At 45.3% G+C, this 19895-nt stretch overlaps 1 protein-coding gene and 1 long non-coding RNA gene across 11 annotated transcripts; one reads left to right on the top strand and one right to left on the bottom strand.

Annotated features, from left to right (window-relative positions):
- Positions 1–459: 459 nt before the first annotated feature.
- Positions 460–19476, bottom strand: LOC123054951 (uncharacterized). 10 transcript variants are annotated; one of them, XM_044478831.1, is made up of 10 exons: positions 19090–19476; positions 18521–18762; positions 18088–18435; positions 12540–12594; positions 10434–10548; positions 2204–2324; positions 1749–1808; positions 1378–1657; positions 944–1273; positions 460–877 (listed from the first exon to the last, which is right to left on the bottom strand). In XM_044478831.1, exons 3-10 carry the CDS (start codon positions 18178–18180, stop codon positions 699–701), a joined length of 1233 nt encoding a protein of 410 aa, XP_044334766.1. In that variant the 5' UTR covers positions 18181–18435; positions 18521–18762; positions 19090–19476; the 3' UTR covers positions 460–698. The 10 variants fall into 10 exon arrangements, with proteins under 10 accessions (XP_044334766.1, XP_044334768.1, XP_044334767.1 ...); XM_044478833.1 differs by having other exon boundaries at positions 18521–18846; positions 19122–19476; XM_044478832.1 differs by having other exon boundaries at positions 19122–19476.
- On the top strand, positions 15944–18093 carry LOC123054953 (uncharacterized). Its single transcript, XR_006426420.1, has 9 exons — positions 15944–16109; positions 16199–16405; positions 16482–16578; positions 16738–16910; positions 16997–17074; positions 17178–17307; positions 17392–17595; positions 17696–17874; positions 17957–18093. It is a non-coding gene; the product is annotated as an uncharacterized lncRNA (long non-coding RNA).
- Positions 19477–19895: the final 419 nt, after the last annotated feature.

Genomic DNA, 19895 nt, shown 5'->3' with positions numbered 1-19895 from the left:
AGTTCATGGGCCATTCTGTTACACACCCTCTTGACTGCAGTGATGGAACCTCCCTAAAACTCTCCATTAGAACTAGCTTTTTAATAGACACTTAGCATCCGATTTTTTTTTAAATATCTATTTATGTCAAGGGAACAATTATAATAAAGAGAGCAGCCAATGTGGGGAAAAACCACTCACAACCGGCAACACCACCTAAGAAACTCCAACTGCAGATTTTATATTCGAAGCCAAGCTTATTGGGCAACCGGCTGGCATCCTGCGAAAGCTCTCTGGCAGTCGACAAGGAGGGAGGCGTTTGACAAGCTTTTTAGTAGAACAAGCCCGCCAGGACAGGGAGGAGACCTAGAGGACTTGTTCCATCGTCATATCTATCATACCGTAGTAGTTCACTATGAGTCTATGACACACTTCAACTATTCAGAAGAAAACTTCCTAGGGCTTATCCAGAAAAATACATAATAACATCATTGAGCACCAAATCTTAAGATACATGCAGCAATGCCAGTTGGTACATAGTAATACATCATTGTACACATCAAGAATTCTGTTCTGCAGATATTGGGAGTAACTGGTCGAAAAGGAAAAGGAAACAAGAATCCATGTCTTGGTGTCTGGCTTGTACTTCCGAATACACCAATCTAAGATAAATCATTCAGAATGTTGTCTGGGACAAGGCTACGCTTTCATCATTGACTTTAGTTGCGAGGCCTGCTACCTGAGCCATTGTCGTATCTAGAGTAATATGTGGAGCTAGAGCGAGAGAAACCTTTCGATCTTTCAAAACCATAAAGATCGTTCCCAGACCTTGGGTGCGACATGGGAGGCCACACACGACCAGAAGCAGAACCACTAGGTGGCCTCAAGTGTAGTGAACCTGTAATAGCATAGTCAGTCTCATGCCATTCGCTAAACATCCAATGTTGCTAGTCAGGAGAAATACCATTGTTGTTTCCATGACCAGTTGAGGGCCTCAAATATCCTGGTGCAAAATTGGGAGGACGATGGGAAATGAAACCTTGGTCTCTTGCGCAAGGAGCATGCGAGTGAAAGACGTCTTGACATTCTGGGGCATGAGGAGGATGTCGAGGATGTAACCCTTGACCTGGTAGTCCAGGAGGAGGATGCCGAGCATGAAAGTCATGACTTATTAGTCCAGGAGGAGGATATGGACGATATGCACCTTGCTCTGCTAGTACCAGAGGAGGACGCCGAAAATATATGCCATCATCTACTGGAACATGAAGAGGGTGAACAGGGTATGATCGTTGATCTGAAAGAAGAGAAGGATGATGTGCATGATCAGCAACTACCAGAGGAGGACAGTGAGAGAATAAGACTTCCATGTATGTGGACTAATAGATAATACAAGCTTACCATATATCACTTGTTGTGCTTCCACATGAGTAAACCCAATTTCTTGTATTTTGTCAATGCTTATCTCTCCCTTGCTTGTGTTTACCGGTGATCTTCGGTCCCGTACAACAAAACCGATTAAAGAGTCTTGGTTTGTATGGACTGTTGACGCGCCTTTCCAGAAACCATATTTTTGAAGGACTGTTATTATCTCCTTCTGTCCGGGACATACATAAATACATGTATCATCTTCTATTGTTGCTAAACCAATTCTTTTGTTCACTTTTAACATCTTTGCAACCTGCATCAGTGTCATAAATACCTTAAATATAATATTCTGAATGTCCATACCTTACAAAGGCTGGAAATGGAAAATCAAGTGTCAACGTTACCTCCTTCATTCCCTCTAAGCCATCTTTCGAAGACTCGGCATTCAAGCACAGAGAAATTACCTAATAGAATATTGATTGCAAGTAAATATTAGTTCAGGTTTATTTCTGTGATGTTTCATCAACTAGTAAAACTTATGATGGAAGAAAAATGACGCTACAGAACACATACTCCCTCCGTTCCAAAATATAAAGTCTTCTTAGAGATTCCAATATGGACTACATATGGAGCAAAATGAGCGAATCTACACTCTAAAATACGCTATATACATCTGTATGTAGTCCATATTAAAATCTCTAAATAGTCTTATATTTAGGAACGGAGGGACTAGTTCTCTAGGTATGTCACATACAATTTCAAACTCATTTCAGCACAATAGTAAATAATCCTATAGGGGGAGAATGTCAAATCATAAGAACAAGGATGAATCATCTATAATGTAAGAAAATAATCTTACCATTATCGACCGGTTTTGAGAGTGACGAAGATCCTTGAGGAATTTTTTAAAATCCCCCCATTTCACTCTTCTTTCGATTTCTATGGTTTTCGGCCAGACAATATCTTGAATTTTTTCCCCACTGCAAAAAGAACACATGGATATCTTATAATAAGAAACAACATGGTTTGAACATCCACCATTCACAACAACTAAATATTTATTTCTCAATCTAAGAAACAGGTATATTCCTACTGTATGATTACGGTGGAAACAAATAAATACACTATGCACATCAGATTATCATTAAATCTGATCAACTCAAGACATGTGTTGTCGTACAAAGACAAATTATATTAATTCTAACTTGCAGAAAGCAATTAAAGCACCATATATATCAATTTTGTTATGCTTCGGACCTTCACTAAGAAAATGGTACAAATGTTATCTATGTAGGCAAAGATATTGATAGCAAGGTAAATGTCTTGCCAAATGAGGTCTTGCATGTAGGCCCAAGTCATGTGGCGTAGAGATACTTCATCTGAGAGTATACATATTCTTCAGCAAGCAGAACATCCCTTGGATGAACTTCATCTAGCAAGCTCATTACTCTGACATGTCTGCCTCCACAACACTTTGGCAGATGCTGCTCCTTTTGGTGGAGAGATTGTATGTCTCCATGGGACCAATTTCAGCCTTTGGCTAAATGTGATGTTGGGAGAGGTGATACTGTTAGGTTTTGGTAGGACACATGGTATATCTGATCATACTATGCAATCTAAATCCCCCCCCCCAGTTGCACTATTTTACTATTGACGAGGAGACCACCATTCAGAAGGCCTTAACCTATGAATCTATATGTGACATGTTTCACCCTCCCCTGTCTTCTATGGCATCCTCCCAATGCAACAACCTTGTCATTATTCATGATCAATTGAGCTACTTTGATGATGATGGTTCCTAGAAACTCACTGCGGGCAAGGGTCTTTAGCAACGAAGTTTTTTGTTGCTGGAAAAAAAAGACCCTTGCCCACAAAACTTTCCAGCAACAAAGTTACAAGAATACAACCAATCATGATCCTTATCCCACCCCTATGTCCTGGATATGGAAGCCATATTGTGAATGTAAACATAGGCTGTTTTCTCACTCCTACTTGATAGGCTCTATAACAGAGTTACAGAGATCTTTTGGGGAAGGACTGCAACACTTATTTTTTGGATGTGACTTGGCCAAAACTTTTGGTGGATGTTGAACCAGGAGTGGAATTTGGACATGCAACTCATGGATATGTTAGAAGAAGTAAACACAGGAGCCAAGACAAATGCTTCTTTGAGATGGTTATTCTTGTATTCTGGAGCTAATGGAATCACAGTAACATGATCATATTTGATGGTGACACACCTAACATTCATGAATGTTTTAGGATGTTCAAAGAATACTTTGCTAAGGATACGTATAGAGCAAAACCTAGCCTCAAAGAGGGAATGCAATAGTACTTAGATACTTTGTAAGGTAGCTCTGGCTGCCCACCCTCCATTGTACATTTTCCATCAAACAATTTCTAGAAGGGCAGTAGTGTCTTCCCTACTATTTTCCACTTAAAAATGGTACAAGGAATAATTGAGCAGGAAAAAGAAATGAACAGAAGTCCACATATACATACGGAAATATACACTATCTGATGACCAGTATAAAAAATCTTTAAACCCCGAAATGTTTATATGCAAACTCGTGTTACATACAAAAAATAGAATCATATGTAGTGGAGATGTTGCAACAACGAAATGTTTCAACCCCGAAATAATTAACATGTTACAACTACCTTCTGTAATTCATACAATAATATGACGAAAGGCTCGTTTTGTTGGAGGTTGACTCGTTTGACCTCATTGGCCTCTCGCTATCAAATTCCTTTTTGACATTATGCCCCATTAGTACCAATAGAAAATGTATGTTTTGTCCCTGTACTATTATGAAAGTGATGCCTAAAGGACCAAAACCATCTCACGTCCTACAGTTGAAGGCTTCAACACCTATTATGTAAGGAAATGGAGATTTGACTGGATTGAGTAGTAAAACAGTTACATAACTTAGAAGCACGGTGCAAACTTCTACCAATCAACATCCTAGTAAGGAACGAAGGATATATATTGGGCTGAGTGTATGTGCGGGGTGTGTGTATGGGTTTGGCCCAAAGGCCCGCCCTTGTGTATATCTAGTCATACTTGTGGGCTGTAGCTAGAGAGCAAGAGAGTGTTCCAGATTTTTTACCAAAGAGACAACATGGTATCAGACCCAGGTTACGGCTGAAGCCATCGCCGGAGGCGAGAGGAAAGGTGGTGCTCGTAGCTGCGGGTGAGGAAGGTTCTGGCGCTAGTGGAGCTTCCTGGAGTGAGGGGGAAATCACATGGGAGAAAAGCTGCAACAGAGCCATGGCCTGTAGCAGAGAGGAACTGGTCTGGAGCAAGGGGAAGAGAAGCGCTGCTGGTGGTGGACCAGAGCGGAGAGAAGAGGTGCCTGCGGCCAGGAGAATGGGGCAACGCAGCAGGTCGGCATTGAAGCTTGTGGTGTGCAATCTGGGACTGGGGCCCTTTCTTGTGGCTCATGCAGGTACTGTAGGTCATGGGTGCTGGGGGCAGCAACAGGAGGCAGAGGTGTGGCTGCTCGAAATCGAAAGCTTCAGCCAAGACGGCTGCCAGCAGCGCGTGCAAGTAGAAGGATCTGTAGGCCTGCGGTGTTGGTTTGTGCTGGTGAAAGGAGAGCTGGGTGAAGCCTTACGGCTACTATCACCTGGAGGTGAGTTAATTGCTCAAAACCATCACATTTGTGGCTAGGGTACTCCAAAACTACGGCTTTTGCCGAAAACTACAAAAAACCACCAACACTGCGGCAAGTGAGTAACAAATCACACCGATTTAATATTGAGCCGTGTCTACCAGGAAAACTGACAGGTGGGACCCGTCTGTCTGGGCTGATGTGGCGAAGACTAGTCCTAGTCAAAGTTTGACTGCTGAGGTGGACGGCAGTCCCACTTGTCTGCCTCACACCTCCTTCCTCAAATTTCTCACTCCCTCCCCTTCTAACCAGCTCCACCGGCGGCTAAGGCCGAGCTAAAGGAGGGGTGCCCTCCGGCAAGCTCCGCCGCCTCGCGCTCGCCTCCCCGGCAAGCCCCACCCCGCGCCCGCCTTATCCCGCGGCTGAGTGCCCGTCTCGACGCGAGGATGAAGCCCACCCCGCGCCTGTCGGCCTCCCCCGCGCTTGCGGTGTCGCCTCCCCTGCGCTCGACCTTTCTCCGGCATCGCCCTACGAGCTCCTACCGACACCAGCTCCTGGATCCACCCCGCAAGGCGGCATCGCGGTGACTGACCACCTGGCACCTGTTAGGGAGGGCGGGCTGGCTGTGCCTCGACCTTGATGGAGCGGGCGCGCAGGGGCTCGGCCTCGCCGGAGCTAGCAGGGGCGCGGGCAGGCGGGGGCTCGGCCTCGCCGCAGGGAGGAAGGGCACGGGCACGCAGGGGCGTGGGCACACGAGGGTTCGGCCTCGCCGGAGCGGTCAGGGGCGGGAGGGGGGGGGAGGGGGCTCGGCCACGCCGGAGCATGCTGGAGCGCGGGGGTTCAACCTCGCCGGAGCTAGCAGGGTCAGCCGCCGCAGGTGTTCCTCCACCGCTCATGTTGGAAGGGAGGAGAGGAGATAAGAGAAGGAGAGGAGAGCTGACAGGTGGGACCCCTAGTCCACCTCGGTTGGTCAAAGATCGACTAGGATTAGTCTTGCCCACATCAGCGGTCCCAACCATCAGGTTTGCTGTTAGACACGCTCAATTTCGAATCAATGCGATTTGTTATCCACTTGGCGTAGAAGTGGTGGTCTTTTGTGATTTTTGACGAAAGCGGTAGTTTTGGAGCACCCTAGCCACAAATGTGGTGGTTTTGAGCAATTAACTCCCTAGAGGTAGCGGTGCTGGTGCAGTGAGTACTGTAGCAAGAAGCAGAGAAGAGGTGTGTTGCCGGAATCTGTTAGTGGAGAGAAGGAGCTGTTTTTTCCGCTGGTTGCTGAAAGAAGGCAAAGGAGAACTTCTAGGAGGTGTGGTTGGTGTTTGTGACAGGGAGCAGCGTGGTGGATTTTTAACCTGCTTTTTAACTGTTGTTGCTCAAGTAAAGTGCAAGAGAAGATACAATAGAGCAGAAGAGAAGAGGCTCTTGGTGCTTTTCAGTTACATTGAACAATGGGGGGAAATCAAAGAATTAAGAAGCTACATGAAAAATCCACTCATTTGTTTGAGGAAAAAATGGCAATCTAACTTTGAGTGCAAAAGGATCAAGTAAGATTCTTAAACCCTCAGTGGGGGAGTTAGAGAAATTGAGACGGTCAAAGAGGACTGCAGAAATTCCAAACCAAAGTGGAAAAACAACAGTTCTAGGCAATCTTGTTAATCTTGCTCATATTGGCAAAGGTACCTCAAATAAAACTTCTTGTTCCAACTGGATACTAGACTCCTGGAGCATTAGCACATGTCACAGGAAGGTGGAGTGAGTTTGAATCATATGCTCCACATCCACCTATGCATAAAAAGATTATTCAAGTCATTGATGGAACTTATCGTTCTATCAAATGGATCGGCACTGTGAAATACACTTCGTGTATCACATTGTCTTCGGTCTTATGTGTTCCATCATTTCCTGTTAGTTTGGTGTCTATAAGCTCCTTGGTTGATGCCAGTTTAAATAGCAGATTTCAATGCCTATCGAAGTGGACTCATCTAAGAGTGAGCCCTGTATCATAGGTGATGATTCATTGAATTTTCCTATTGCCTCAAGGAAAGAACCACAAGCTAAAGCAGGAAAGAACCACAAGCTAAAGCAGGAAAGCCTCCTGGAAGGTGCAATTTTGAGCATGATGTTGCAAGCTATGTGGCATATGACTCACTGTCGCCAGGGTATAGAGCTTTAATTGCTTCATTACAATCTGTTGTGATCCCAAGGGAATACAGGATCCAAAGTGGTATGAGGCCATGATGGAGGTAATGAAAGCTCTTCAGAAGAACAAGACATGGTATCTTGTTTCTCTTCTAGGAGGAAGTTACTTGCTAGTGGGTGTATACCGTGAAGCAAACCCTGGAAGGGAAAGTAGAACAGTACAAGGTAAGACTAGTGGCAAGGGGCTAAGGTCAAACTTATGGGATTGGCTATGATGAAACCTTTGCACCCGTTGGAAAGATGACTACAATAAGAACTCTTATTTCTTGTGTTGTTAGCTCTGGTTGGCCATTGTATCAGTTGGATGTCAAGAATGCATTCTTGCATGGAGATCTTCAGGAAGAAGTTTATATGGAGATTCTACCTGGCTTTGGTAGTCCAAGCACCACGGACAAGGTGTACCAATTGAAGAAGTCTGTATGGTCTCAAGCAATCACCGATTGGTTTGATAGATTCCGACGAGCCATATGCAGTATGGATTATAAACAGTGTCATGGGGATCATATTGTGTCCTATACTCCTATAGGCATCCAGAGAGTCATATTACCGTCCTTGCAGTTAATGTGGATGGTATTGTTATCACTGGAGATGATAATGTAGAGATAAGTCGGCTGAAGGTGATGTTGAGAAAAGAATTCGAGATTAAGGATCTAGGTCAACTCAAGTATTTTTTGGGAATTGAGATTGCAAGCTCTACTAAAGGAATAGTTCTCGCTCTAAGAAAATATGTATTGGATCTACTCACTGAGACAAGTATGTTGGGTGCCGAGCTGCGTCAAACTCCGATTGAGCAAAACCATCAGCTATGTGCATAGTCAGGAGATCCGGTCGAGAGAGCTACCAGCGGCTTGTCAGCCGACTCATCTATTTGTGCCACACCAGACCTGACATATCCTATGCTGTGAGTGGTGAGCCGCTACATGCATGACCCAAGAAGTGGGCATTTAGAGGCAGCACATAGAATTGCGCTATCTAAAATGGAGTCCTAGAAGGGGCCTATGGTTCAAAGGCAATGGACACTTGAATGTAGAGGGGTATTGTGATGCTGATTGGGCTAATTACCTTGATAATAGAAGATCAACTTCTTGATATTGTGTTTTTGTTGGAGGGAACCTTGTGTCATGGAGAAAGAAGCAATCCATTGTGTCTAGACCGACAACTGAAGCAAAGTACATGGCCATGACAGTAGGCCTTACTAAGATGTTGTGACCAAGCAATCTCCTGTCAGAACTGAAAAGAAATCTCCTGTTAAGGCTAAAAAAATCTCCTGTTAGAACTGAAAAGTACTTCGAAAAGGCCCTGTGAAGGTGTGGTGCAATAATAAATCAGCTATCAACATAGCCAACAACCCAGTCCAGCATGATAGAACGAAGCATGTGGAGATTGATCGTTTCTATATTAAACATAAGTTAGATGAGGGTATAATATAATTAATTAATTAAATTGAATAATAAAATTGAATAATATAAAAGGGAGGATCCTTTCTTGGTTCTCTGTCCGTTCATTTTGGTATGTCGCGCCATCGCTGCATTGGGCCTTCTTCGGCCTACCCCATCCCCATGCACACCTAAGTACCTGGATTGGCCCCAAAAAAGTCAGGACCTAGACTCGGAGAACTCTGCATCCATCGTTGCCTTCGACCCACCCCTCCCTTCTAAATATTGGCTCACGAGGGAGCGGATCCCATGGAGGCAGAGGAGGAACTGATGGAGCCACCGGACAAGGAGGTCAATCCCACGGGACGCTTCATATGGATCACGAGAGGCCGAGGTAGCTTCATACAGAGCACGAGGCCAAGGTAACACCCGCGTACAAATCTAGCTACCTAAGCAGCTAGCTGGATCGACAGATCGATTGAGGCGCTTGTGAGCTAAGCAGACGGATTGATTGAGGCACCTGCTTGATGACATGAGCCACTGATGTAAGCCAGCGCCTTCTCCATTGCACATGGCAGCCGCCACGACATCTGCAGTATCCAGATCCAAGCAGACGCTCATCGCCACCGTTGTAGGGCAAGACTTCGTCGAATGTGTTGCGGAAAGGTCAGTACCCAGGCACACACTATCGCGTGTGCTGCCTAGCCAGGACACTGTCGGCGGTGCAGAGGAGGCTCTATGCAGGAGGAATCGGCAATCCCGTCGCAATGGGGGCATGGGCAGGAGATGAAGGAGATGAGCTCGATTGAGGGGAAGGGAATATGACGGGAGACTGGGGAGCGCGCAAGCCTCACCTCGTGGCAGGGGTGCACAGCGAGCGCGTCGACGACGGGCTCACACGGTTGCACATTTGGGGCGCCGTTGTCCTGCCCTGCTCACTCCCGGCGCCTGCGTCAAGTCAAGGAGGAGGAGGTTACCAGCCGCCATTGCGCCGGTGGCACAAGCCTCTTGCGGCGGAGGTCAAGGTGGATAGAAACAACAACGAGGTTGACTGATGGAGTTCATTGATAATGTTTAAATTTCACAATCTGCTTTTGATCTGTCATCGGTGATTTTAAAATTCTATTAAAACTTCACTTTCGACTCTTGGTCCACCATGCATGTTCTTGAGTAAGTTGTGTCTCACGGTGTTTGTTCTGTCGCTAAAGGATATCGAAAAGAGGGAGGGATTGATAAAGAATGTTGAGCCACTCTTTTGTAGGTGGTGTCAATGGCGGTCAATTTATGAGTTATGAATTCTCTCTGGGAACAAAGAAACAAAGCCATTCAGATGATACATGCTCCCAGCAGTAGTGAATTAATTATGGACCAATTGGTAGAACAGATCATTGTAAGTGGTACAACATACAAGTTCATGCTTATAATTCAAACATTTACTGAATGGATGCATGCCTCTCTGCATATATGATTAAAGGGCATATTGCTTCTTCAGTCTCATTTCAGTATATAAGGCATGCCTAAATTTTAATAATACTCCTTTTTGCTCTCATTTATCTGTTGTCTTTTAAGATTGAATATGTTTTTCACTCATACCTAAGACACTAATAGAAGGAAGCCACATCAATTTAGAAGCTACTATTGTGGTTAATAGTTCAATGACAATTTTTTGCTCCGTGCTCCATGATATTTAAGCTACTATTGTAACAAATTGAAAGATGTTTTAGCAAAACACCAATTTGGTAAGTGCAAAACAACAATCATTTTTACATGTATAAGGTTGTCTGTTATCGAAACAAAATATGTTACTTGTCTAAAGACAGAACAATGAGACATCATACTAAATCAATGGTAAGAATGATGTAAAAAAATCATTTGAAAGCATAATCATGGTACTTTTTACCTTCTAAAGAAAGCGAGCACAAACACCGCGATGCTCTTAAGTTGGATCACACCATCCCATAGACTTGTACGGGCTGACGGAGATATGCGACCAATGACTGACTTCATATCATCATCTGAAAAATGATTGCATTAGAAATATAATGTGTTGTTTTACATTCTTGTAAATCATGTTTAGTACCTAATAAATGTCGCACCATATTTATATTTCACTCTATCACTAGGAATCACCTAGAGGTAATATATAGCCATATTACTTTAATCAACCTTCTGATAGGCTAAAGGTGCCTTTGTCTAGTTCTGACATCTCGCATGTCTCTTTGGTACAACCACTGTTAGATCCTATTTGGTTTCAAATTATTTGGAGGTCAACAGAGACTCAAATTTGCATAGCAATGCATGTTCTATTCACTTCATCTTAATTTTGGAACCGGTTAACTTTGATCCGACCATTGCATCATGTGGTTACCTTCAAAGTAGAGGGAAATGGGTTTAAATTCTAAAGTTTTTAACCAGCCAATCTTGTGAGGTTAAACTTTAGAGTAATTCAGAGAATAAAAAAGAGGATTGAGTTTTATAGTCAAGATTCACCTAGATGACATTCATTGACCCTCACAACAAAGAAGTGCAAAAAAGGTTTCAATTCTAAAGTTTGTAACCAACCAATCTTGTGAGGCCAAATTTTTTAGTAATTCACGGAAGAAATACGTAGATTGAGTTTTATAATCAAGATTAACCTAGATGAGGTACCTTGGATGTGACAACAAAGAAAGTCATCATAGAACAGTATTGTGCCCACTGCTAAATAAGGTCCAGAATTTTATTTAGTCTTAATGTATAATCTGGAAGGTATTGTTTGTCCAAGATTTTCATCCTTTACACAAGTGTATGATAACATGTTCTTACTTGCATCTCTTGTTTCGCTACAAAATACTCCCCCTGTCCCATAATGTAAGATGTTTTTACATGCTAACATAATTTGCAAAAACATCTTACATTGTGGGACGGAAGGAGTATGTTACTGTCAGTGTGTTTAAAATCTCAACCATGTTTGGTAACTGGCTGAGTTGGTTAGATTCTTTGTGGTGGAACCAGTCCACCCGGGTTCCAAGTCCTAGATTTGGCACTGGTGCCCACATTTTCCCGGATTGATTCCAGGCTTTTTGGTGCTTTCTTTCAATGGTAGCATGCTCGTCAACTATGAGATGCATGAGGCGACTTCGACAATCTCAAGATCTACCGGCTCAGTCTCTCAGAGGTGCTCACAGCGACAGGGTGTGAGTGCTTGCATTTATAGGGGTGAGTGTGCGTGTGTGTTTCCGAGGGCCTTCGTTTGTACTATGTTTGTAAAAAAATCTTAATCCTATTTTGCATTCGATCTATTTGTTTCTATTACACATGCGCATGTTATGGACTTATGGTAGCATTTTATTTAGAAACATGGCATGCCCTATTATTTGTCTTGGATAACAACTAGCCTTGAAAACTGGTTAAGTCATTTAGGAACATGTTGATTCTCAATAACGTACTCTGATTGTGAAACCTACTACCAAACATTCTGGTTTGTTGTTTCAGCATTTGTCGAAGCTTCCTCTTGCAAGCAATGAAATTTTTTATACTTCATAAGTTTACCTACATAGCACCTTAATTGCTCATAATTCATTTTGAAAAGAACATAATCCCAATAATGAAATTGCATCTGTTGTTAATCCTACTAAATCACATGCATATGCTGAAACAACATGTAGGTGCCTAGGCAGCTTTGATCTAAATGATGAGCAACTAAGGTACTATGTGTGTGCTAAGTGTATGAACATATTTGAGACCTACAAGTGATGGTTGATGGGCAGTGGCGACCCCCCCCCCCCCCTTTGGCCACTGCTAAATAAGGTCCAGAATTTTATTTAGTCTTAATGTATAATCTGGAAGGTATTGTTTGGCCAAGTTTTCCAAATATGGGTATCTAAATTAGGAAAATCATCACAAATAAAAGGTTGCAATTGTAGATATAAAATGAAATCAGAAAAGAAAGACTATTTATAAGCCATCAACAAAAATAAGATCAAAAAAATGATGGCAATTGGGGCATAGGAGTTGAAAGGAGTACCATTGCCCATGATGTCGAAGTAGAAGTTACTAGACAACCAGCCAATGAGAAGGAACTGCGATGCAAACAATTGAAGTTTAGTTTAAGAGTAGGAAAAATTCGAGGCTCGTGTATTTCAATTTCCAAAATGAAGATGCATTAACCCCAAGGTTTTCGCTAGCGCTGGCCGGCAGGATTGTGGGGCAGCGGCGGCGGCCAAGGTAGAGGGTCACAGGCCAGAAGGATTGTGGGGCGGCGCGGGCCGGCAAGATTGTGGGGCGGCGGCGACAGCGGCCAAGGGAGAGGGTTGCAGGCCGGAAGGATTGTGGGGCGGCGCGGGCCGGCAAGATTGTGGGGCGGCGACGGCGGCCAAGGGAGAGGGTCGCAGGCCGGAAGGATTGTGGGGCGGCGCGGGCCGACAGGATTGTGGGGCGGCGCCGCCGGCCAAGGGAGAGGGTCGCAGGGCAGAAGGATTGTGGGGCGGCGCGGGCCGGCGGGATTCTGGGGCGGCGGCGCCGGCCAAGGGAGAGGGTCGCGACGAGGGGGGGACAGGCGCGGGCCGGCAAGATCATGGGGCGGGCGGGCGGCGCCGGCCAAGGAAGAGGGTCGCAGGGGGGAGGGGGACAGGCGCGGGCCGGCAAGATCGTGGGGCGGGCGGGCGGCGGCGCCGGCCAAGGGAGAGGGTCGCGGGGGTGGGGGGACAGGCGCGGGCCGGCAAGATCGTGGGGCGGGCGGGCGGCGGCGGCCAAGGGAGAAGGTCACAGGATAGGTTTGGGGGAGGGGGGACTAGCCGATCTAGGTTTCAGTGGGTATTCAGCAAGCAAATAGAAAAAAAAAACAGTGATTCGTCAACATAGGAATTTTTGCATCCCAACTCTAAAAGGTAAAATATGCCCAACAAGGTTAACTACATGCAGTTTGTAACTATAATTTATTGAACTTCCCCTATGACAGTGCATAAACAAAGTTCCTCTCGAGCTGTGGGCAGGCTCAATATTCACTGCCTACCATCCCCATGCAGATGGATATGGAAATCATGTTGCCGGTCAAAGCAAACGTTCTACTTCTAGTTATTCATGATTCAGGAAAGATTAAGTACTAGAGACCTATGAGTAGAAAGAACTTCCATGTGGATGATGCTTTATGCGTTTGTACTAAAAAATGATACTGAGAGCCTGCTACATCTATTCTTCAGCTGTGATTTTAGACAGAGTTTCTAGTTCACACTGGTGGCATAGCTAGAAATAAAATGGAGGGTGTGCACACTCCAAAAAAAAACTACCTAATCTAAGTGTAACACAATATTCGGCAAAAGAATGACATAAATAGCTCAATCAAGGCTCACAACATTCTAGTTCAGGAAATATATTCCAAATGTGCAAATTTACAATACAACAAAAAGGTACAATATAAGCAGGAAGCAATGGACGTGGCGATTCGGCGCCCGGGCTCAGCTGCACCTGAAATCGCCACGGTCCAGAAAAGTCTTGGGATCTGAACAATATGTTTTGGCAGGCAGACTGGTAATTAAAGAATTGAGATATACTCTACATAACAGCCCGCGTATGTGGGCCCAATTTGTAGCATTGGCAGGCCGCACGAACGGCGCCAATCCTGATCTGTGGCCCAGGTAGTTACCTTTTCGTCTGAGCTAGGAACATGAACTGTGTACAGGACGTTATAGATTTCCTGAGATGTTTTGGGTAACCAAAAATCTGATGGGTTTGTGTGCAGCATGAATAACCCGATTAAAAAAATGAAAACTTAAACACAGCCCAAACAGACCCCCCCTCCCTTCAGTGACCCTACGCCGCTGGATTGAGCCAGGCCTCCTTCAGTCTCCCGCAGCAGCGGCGAGAGTCGCCGGCGGCAGCTGATGATGGAGGAGGCCGGGCTTGAGTTCCTGCAACACGCCGTCGACCGGTAAGTAGATCTGCATGCCGCCAAATATCTAATTTCCCCTTTAATTTGATTTGAGCTCGGAGGTAGGGATGAGCTGCTTGGGGATTCAACGTGATTGGGGATGGAATGACTTACTTCAATGGCGTCTCGCTGGGGATGTTTGCCGCAGTTTCCTCTAAGGGATGAGTTCGCCGACAGCTTGGACCACCCAGATCTGGTGCCGCTTGAGTTGTTGCAATCAGGTCGAGCTATTCAGGGTGGCAGTGTGAAGGAACTGATGCCTCTGAATGTGGGCAGTGTGCTGGCGGCGGCGGAGCTGCCGCGGAGAAGTGCGGCGAGCGCCGTCGGCGTGAGACATCCCCAACTGCTTCAGCACAATCCACTGATAGGGTTAACCCAGAGGCCCCTAGTTGGACTAAATGGTTTACTGAACTACTGAATTTTAAGTTTACAGTGTACTGTCCTACATTTTTGTGTGGTGATAAAAACTCTGTTATCCATTCAGATGTTTTTTTCTTCTGCTAATTCATTATAATGTGCAAAGAAAATGTAGAACAGATCCCCTGATGCATATTTGTTTGTGATTCATTCACACTATTATGTGAACTGAAAACAAGTGTTGGCTGTAAACAAGATGCAAACAATCAAGGATGTTGGCAGTACTGAATCAGCAAAAAACATCGTATAATAAACCCCCAAAACAGAAATGTATATGTTCCGCATTAATAATTGGTGTGGTGAAAATTCAGGTTACGCCTGGGCAGTGCCCCTCCCGATAGGACACCATGCCCCTCTCGCATGAGTGCGCAGGAGCAGACAATTCAGAAGTATGCAAACGGTGGATGACGATGTGGGTTGTTGTGAAAAAAATAACAAAGCGTGACCAAGGGATCCAGACTGCCCCACTCTGGCCCCCGCTGTTTCTTTCCCCACTGAAATGCTTGCTGGTCGTGCGGCGGCGGCTTGAACCTCGGCACCGGAGGGGATGGAAGATGCCGGACTTGAGGTCCTGATTGATGCCATCGACCGGTAAGTGGATATGAGTACCGCAAAAATGTGTTATTCCACCGGATTTTTCTGTTTTGTGTGATTATTGGTGAGTGGCCTGACGCCATTAGCGCCGAGTTTGTATAGGTTTCCCCTACAGGAGGAGTTCACTGACAGTTTGGAACACCCAAATCCAGTGCCGCTTGCCTTGTTGTCGCCTGCCCAGGCGAATCCGGAGGGGGAAGGATGAACAGAATCGCGCCTCCGGAGAGGTGCGGGCAGCATGTCGGTGCTGGTGCCGCGGGCGGGACGAACCGCGGAGACCGACAGTGGCGAGAGACATCGCCCACTGCATCAGCGCGGTACACTGACAGGGTTAACCCAGAAGCCCCTGGGTGGACAAAAAAAGTTAGCTTAATTAATTAGGCCTAATTAATTCCGTTTGCGTTGCTTAAGCATGTATGTTGGCAGCAGCAAACTGTCGTGGACTATCTGGAGATATGGGGTATCTGATACCTGATCAACACTCGTGGCAGCGGGCTAGGTTCTTCGGTTGGAAATGGTAATACAGAGGCTGATTAGTCAGCAAGGAGTGTGTTGGGCGAGAAGTACCCCCCTTCAGTTGGACTCAATCATGCTGAACCATCAGATGCCGATGTGCTTCGGTTCATTGGCAAGATGAATGGGTGCAGCGAAAGCATGGTACGAAAGTAAAGAATTAAAACTAATACCAATACTTTCATTCGAATTGCGTTCCAAAACAACATGACTAGGAAAGTTGTTTATTTCAGGAAATGATTCAAGAACTTTCATCCCCTGCTTGTTGTGGCATCTGGTCATGACATTAAAAGATGAACTGTCTCCTGGAGGGGAGGTGACATTAAACATAATGAGATGCATAGAGCGAATGCTAAGTGGAAAGGAACGAAGGATGTACCGTGGTCCTGAACTGTGGTTGGCTTGCGAGATGGAGACGCATTTTCGATCCACAGTTTATGGTATTGTGTCTGTTCATTTCAATTCTTTGTGATCCAGAATTTTTTTGAGTTTGAACTGACGACTCAATTGTGTTAGGATGTCATGCAGGAAGAGCTTTGCAATGGACTGGGACTATATCACCATGATGATGAACTCTGAAAAGATGGGCTACAGAGTTGACTGGCTAAAGAAGGTAGGTGGACCATCTGCAGTGACTGTGGCCGTTGTTGGGTAGAGTTTATGATGCATTGTGGCTTGCTTGCTAACTGATTCTACATGTGAAAACTATTTTTCAGTTTCATGTTCCCGGTTCTATTTATGTATTGCTGGTCGTTATACATTTTGGATACAGAGAAGAAGATTATGATGATACTTGACCCAACGGAGACAGATCCGGCGGATGGGATAAAAAGGAAGCATGAGGGGCTGGCAAAGCAATTCCATGTTTGGTTCTGTACCCTTTTCAACGATATATTCAGTGCTGGGTTGGTTGAGAAGACCGAATGGAAATTCGTGTACCCTTTGGTGAGAACTGCTCCCATGCAATTAGTGAAACCATTAACAGTTGTGCATGCATGACCGAAATATATAACCAGAGATTATGACCACAGGGAGGATAGTGGGGGCGTATGTCGGGCACTACATCCTTCAGTTCACTGGTCTGTACCTGAGATCTACTGTAAGACCAGGTTCGGAAAAACAAATAAAATTTAGCCACATCGATGAGAAGTTGGAATTGCAGCAAAATACTGATTCATTACAAAACATTTGTTTTTCCTTTTTTTGTGACAGGAGCAGATCGAGTACCTTAGGAAGAAGTATTTATCCTTTTATCAAAAAAAACTGCAGGTCCCCTTGGGTGGCAGTGGGGTGCAAGGTGGCCTTCACATTAGAAATGGCGTTGAGAATGCAAATCCTACAGGTTGTTGATTGGTTTTTTTTGTGCCAATTAGCACAAACCATGTTAGTGAGACTGGTTGTGACACCATTTCGTGTTTTGCTATAGGGACAAGGCCTTGAGATCGAGAAATGTGCAGGCTAAGGCGGCGGCTGGAGTTCAGAAATGAAGATTAAGTTGGTTTGGGTGGTACTAGTTCAGGTGCCGGGAATATGGAAACAGATGAGTACAATGCGTTTGCTGGAACTGGCAACCAAATTGGAATTCCTGATGGGGTTGTGGCCGGCGAACGGGCAAAATTGGAACATGAATGTGAGGCATAAACACAACTAAGATAGTAGAAAAAGTTGTAAACTTAAAGAAACACATGCAATAATAAAACTGTTGGTTCTAACATTGTTTTGCTGTGTAGATGCTCGGTTCACTGGGATTCTTCCAGCTCGAGTGTGAGAGGGGGGTAACGGTACAGCCATACAGGTGCAGGGGTTCCTCCAATACCCGATGAAGAACAGTGTGCACGCGTGCGCACACTTGCTGCTGCGGCGCTAGATATGGTTGACCGAGCAATAAACAATCCTGAAATATTTGAAGGTTGTAGTTTCACTTGTTAATAACAGGGCTTTTCATCTCAGTGTCTCTCTGATTGCTGACAAATTTTAATTCTGTATGGCAGTGGTATTTGATCACGCCAGAAGTCTGCTGGAGAGGGTTCGCGGTGGATCAGGAGATGGCGCGAGCTAAAAAATGTGACTGGCTAGTTGAAGATGAAAAGAAAAAGGGTAGCTTTGCAGGTGAGAGTCGAACCTCCGCAATCTGATAGTTCCAGCCTATGACCATGAATCTTCTGCACAGCAGGCGCGTTGAAAGCCGCAGGATTCGGCGTGCCAGCAGGTGCATACATTAGTCAAAAGACATTTGTTAGCAAACAGGAGAGGGTACCTAATATTCATTTGGACGAGACTAGATCAAAAACATTACCTCATACAGGGCAATCAGTGAACCCGCGTGCTCGACAAATCGCCCTTGCAGTGACTTGAAAAGCTGGTCAGCAAACTTGAACATGTCCAACTGCATTGCATTCTTCATTTGTGACATCTGCCTTGTTGCTCTGGTGTTTTGCTGCTTCAGGATCATCATGACCTCGTCTGCTACCTTAAACATGTCGCCGTGTGTGAGGGCATAAGCATGGTACATTCTAGCCTTACAACATAGTATGACTGATTGTGAAAAAGCATACCAGTTTTGGGTACTGCTGTGGAAGGTGGTTGGCGAAATCCATTGACACTTCCGGAACCATGTGATATGGATTGCCGGTGTTACCCTGAACCCTGCTTGGTTGGCAGGTTTGATCTGGAAGTGGCAAAAGGCTGTTACAGCCATCCGTCGACGGTGACGGCTCGGTATGGGACAGGAAAACGCGTGAGCCATTTGCGTGAATTCTGTTCCGCCTTAGCTAAACGGCAGTGTCCGCATTTAATGCTGCCAACGGCCAGATTATTTTAGTCAGCATACATCTCCAATACCCATATGAATACGAGTCCAGGCTCAGATCCAAATGCACATCTGACAGGAGAGATTTAGGGAGCATCTGAGCCCAGGCTCCGAATCGAATATCCCGGAAGCAATAGCATAAATTATTCAATTGTATATAAGCAGGAAGCATCATTGCATGATTTGCATCAATGGCAATATGACATGAACATGATGGACATCAATGGCAATATAAGGAGGAGCATTGTAGGCATCAATTATTCACCTTCATATTCCCAGAATTGCTAAGAAGAATTGCAGGAAGATCAATTGTACCTTGCAAACTTGCTACGGCAGGTCGACAGTACCTGTCTAGCGCCGCGGCGGAGGGAGCGATGGTGCAGACTGCGGAGGCCAAGCAGATTGGAGGTGAGCCGGCGAGGGGAGGGGGCTGTGCGGCTGCCTAGCTGGCGTCGGCGTCTCAGCCACAGCCAACAGGGGACAAGAAATGGGGAGCGGGGGGCAGATGGCGAGGGGAAATAGTGGGCCAGAGGGGAGCGGGTGGCCGACCAGCGACGTCTGGAACCGGAGCGCCCAAGCGGGGCAGCAGCGATGCCCAAGGGAGGGGAGCAGCACTGGCTGCGTGCTCGGAGATGAACAGTGGCGGCATTTCCTCTCTGTCGATAGGAGACCAAGTGATGAGAGTGGGTTGCTGCCTTGCTGGGCTTAGCCTGATGGCTGCTGATTTTGGACCTCGAAATCTGCAAAATATGACATGATAAAATATTTCTTAGAATTCTGGGTGTGCCATGGCCAACGTTTTGGCTACCGAATCCCAACAAAATTCCGAGAGTGGGTTGCTGCCTTACTGGGCTTAGCCTGATGGCTGCTGATTTTGGACCTCGAAATCTGCAAAATATGACATGATAAAATATTTCTTAGAATTCTGGGTGTGCCATGGCCAACGTTTTGGCTACCGAATCCCAACAAAATTCCGAGGGTGGGCGAGAAACGCGGATACCGTGGTTACCGCAAAATTCCGAGAAAAAACCGTTCGAATTTTTGAAACATAATTTGAATTCAAAATTTTCTGAGATAGGAATATATTAGTTCGGAGCTCAAAAAGTTCACAAAGTCGTTGT

This window comes from Triticum aestivum, chromosome 2D, assembly GCF_018294505.1.
Source record: "Triticum aestivum cultivar Chinese Spring chromosome 2D, IWGSC CS RefSeq v2.1, whole genome shotgun sequence".
In the NCBI taxonomy this organism is placed as follows: domain Eukaryota; kingdom Viridiplantae; phylum Streptophyta; class Magnoliopsida; order Poales; family Poaceae; genus Triticum; species Triticum aestivum.
The sequence above is the reverse complement of the archived record's forward strand: the minus strand, read 5'-3'. Positions and strand labels throughout refer to the sequence as shown.